This window comes from Limulus polyphemus, unplaced genomic scaffold (genome assembly GCF_000517525.1).
Source record: "Limulus polyphemus unplaced genomic scaffold, Limulus_polyphemus-2.1.2 Scaffold2909, whole genome shotgun sequence".
Classification (NCBI taxonomy): domain Eukaryota; kingdom Metazoa; phylum Arthropoda; class Merostomata; order Xiphosura; family Limulidae; genus Limulus; species Limulus polyphemus.
Genome location: NW_013668519.1, coordinates 142424 through 145737, shown reverse-complemented (window position 1 = coordinate 145737; position 3314 = coordinate 142424). Strand labels below are relative to the sequence as shown.

Below are 3314 nucleotides of genomic sequence, written 5' to 3'. Positions count from 1 at the left end.
GATTTGCCGCTTCTCGTTTCCATTTTTTTTTCTGTCCCACTCTCTGACACCAATTTGTTACGTCTCCATTTGTTAATTAACTTCCCGTAACTTCGTTCCGACAAAACTTTAGCGACACAAGTAATTCGGTTTATTCTTTCCGAATATAACTCTGGATACACTTAATCTCAATATTCGCGCTAAAACAAACAGTATCACGAACGAACGAACGTTAACTTCAACAATACCCTGTGACTGCAGTTCAATTACTCACTGTCTACACACACATTACATTAATCTTGTCACGTTGTACCCCCTTTTATATACCAGTCTACCCTCCATCTAGTAAATACTAGAGCATTCGCCAAGATACGGGATAGTTCTAGAAACGTGGCGTCACACCAGTCATGTGACTCGCTGACGCAACAATATTTTTGTTTCTTGCTTTCAAAGTTCATGTAATGCTGTGTTGTAGTCTACAGAGTGCATATTTTTTCTCGTTGTTCATGGCATGCCCATGTTTTACTAACATCAGAACAGTACAAATTGCAATGTCAAGCATCCCTTATGTGATGTCATTTTAGTGTCTACTCACTGACTGACAACTGACAAAAATGAATAGTGGAGTAAGTGGATAAAACAGGTGGCCCCTCCAGGTAGCCTTCAGCTCCTTTCAGGGAAAGAACAGAGCTCAACTTTCATTACCCCCCTTTCCCAAAGTGTGATGATCTAATAAACAATGTGTCAGGTCCTCTCATATTAGCACCATGAGGTTGGTGATCTAATAAGCAATGTATCAGGTCCCCTCATATTAGCACCATGAGGTTGATGATCTAATAAACAATGTGTCAGGTCCCCTTATATTAGCACCATGAGGTTGGTGATCTAATAAGCAATGTATCAGATACCCTCATATTAGCACCATGAGGTTGATGATCTAATAAACAAAGTATCAAGTCCCCTTATATTAGCACCCTAAGGGCAACGGTCTACTAAACAATGTGTCAGGGCTCAGTTTACATTAGCACCATGAGGTTGATGATCTAATAAGCAAAGTTTCAGGTCCCCTTATATTAGCACCTTAAGGGCAACAGTCTACTAAACAATGTGTCAGGGCTCAGTTTACATTAGCACCATGAGGTTGATGATCTAATAAAAAAGTATCGGGTCCCCTTATATTAGCACCCTAAGGGCACAGATCTACTAGGCGAAGTGTCATATCTCAGTTTATCACCCTATGGGTGATGCTCTACTGAACTACTACTTACATTAGCACCCAGGGTTTGATGCTCCACTAGATAAGATGCCAGGGTTCAAGTTCCCTCTGGGTGGTACTGTACTAAATGAAGTGTCAGAAATCAGCTTACATTAGCATAATGGGGTTATGCACTACTATACAAGATATCATGGGTAAGTCTTTTTAAATGTTTTCTGGGGGTAATGCTCTACTAACAGAGGTATCAGGACTTTTAATCAGTTTCATCCTGGCTATTAACAGATTGCCAGAGTTAAAAATATAAATTTTTCTCTCAGTAAACATTTTTGAAACAAGTGCTGTAGAAAATTGTCTGATAAAAATAACTTTGCCAAATTAATATATCCAAAGTTAGTTTTCTCTGAGCTTAACATTGTTTAGACTGATATGATGTAATGATTTTTTGGCTCATTCATGAGTTTGCCTAAATGTTTTTTTTATAGGAGTTTAATTTTATATAAATTAGTAGAAATTAATATTTATAACTTTTCAATTTTGCAGGGAACCAAATCTTATGGAGATTAACAGAAAACATGAGATTGAGGTTGCTGATTTTAGCAGACTAGAAATCAAACTAGGAGATGTTAAAATTTCTGAAAATTTAAAAAATCTGTTACAGTTTATTGCTTCATAATAAGAAGTTAATAATATTTCAAACTGAAATAGCCTTGAAATCCTTGCACTGTGCAGCACTATTAGTGGTAAATGTATTCACTTGTATGAAAGAATATTTCCATATATACACATTGTTAAGCACCTTGAATATAAATTACAATACAAAAAGATCTCAAAGAAGGTTCACAGCAAAAACAAATAATTATGATTTAGATAATAAATAATAAAGTGATTGCTGCCCAGTTGCTTCCCATGGTTTAGGGTTGGGAAATAGGGATGACACCGTGCTAGGGGCCTCTACACTGACAAATATGGTGCAAAAGGACTTCATTATTGGCAGAAGGAGAATCTGGACTGAACATCTCTAGATGTACATCAAACCAATCAAATTAGATTCCTTGATGCAGTAGAAAAATTAAAATCTAAAGTTAAAACAAAAATCAAGAAAGTCTACAGCAAACATAAATAACTATTAATGAGATTCCTTGATGCAGTTCATAAAATAATTAAACTTTAAAGTAAAAAATAAAAAGATCTGCAGCAAACAAATATAATTATGAATTAGAATCCTTGGTACAATTTAAAAAATAAATTATAAAGTTAAACAATCAAAAAAAGTCTAAAGCAAACACAAATAATTATGAATTCCTTGAAGTAGCAGTAAAAATAAATAAATTCCAAAATTAAAACAAGGTCTACAGCAAACCAATTATGAATTATGTTACTTAAAGCAGTAGAATAAAAATACAATTTAAAGTTAAAACAAAAAGCTTTATAGCAAACACAAATAAGTGTAAATGTGATTCTTTGGTGCAGTAGAAAAATTATTTTTAAAGTTTTAGTGATCCATTACGAATTTTAGATTTTATCAATTCATACTGTCTAAACCATAACCATACATCAATGCCACATTTTTTTGTTAATATTACAGAGCTTGACTTACAAGGTACTAGTTTTGTTACTGTTGTATCTTTTGTTCTTAATCTTGGTGTAAGAACATGGTATTGTTAATGAATTTGAATAGTTTGGTAAATGTTATTTGTTATGTTGTAAATCTGTCCTGTTAGTAAAGCATGTTGATGCTACAGATAACATAAATGGTTTTTTTAGGTTGAGTCCAAAATGAGGAGCAATTTAAACTTGATGGCTGATGTAATTAGTAACAGTAAATGAAAACGTTGTATCAGTGAGTTATAATAGATAAACTTTGTATTCAGAAAATTGTTTAATTTTGAACTCTAAGTTCAAAGGAGGTCCAGTTCAATCTACACTTTGATCAATGTGTGTTATTGGGTTATACTAGTTTCAGAGAATTCTACTCCTCATCAGTAACCCTGAACACAAGTTAACCAAAGAGAGATAAGTATCACAGTGAAAAGTATCAAACATACTGTTCGTGTGAACATTGTAAAAGGAAAGAAGTATTTCTGTTTCATTGTTAATAAAATCTATTTTACACAAATAT

At 33.5% G+C, this 3314-nt stretch overlaps 1 protein-coding gene across 1 annotated transcript in view; it reads left to right on the top strand.

Moving 5' to 3' along the window:
• LOC111087962 overlaps positions 1–2330 on the top strand; it is a 4919-nt gene extending 2589 nt beyond the window's left edge. Inside the window, exon 3 of the mRNA XM_022396509.1 lies at positions 1736–2330. Coding sequence (XP_022252217.1) covers positions 1736–1868 — 133 coding nt within the window. The 3' untranslated portion in view covers positions 1869–2330. The remainder of the gene's footprint in view (positions 1–1735) is intronic.
• The last annotated feature ends 984 nt before the right edge of the window (positions 2331–3314 follow it).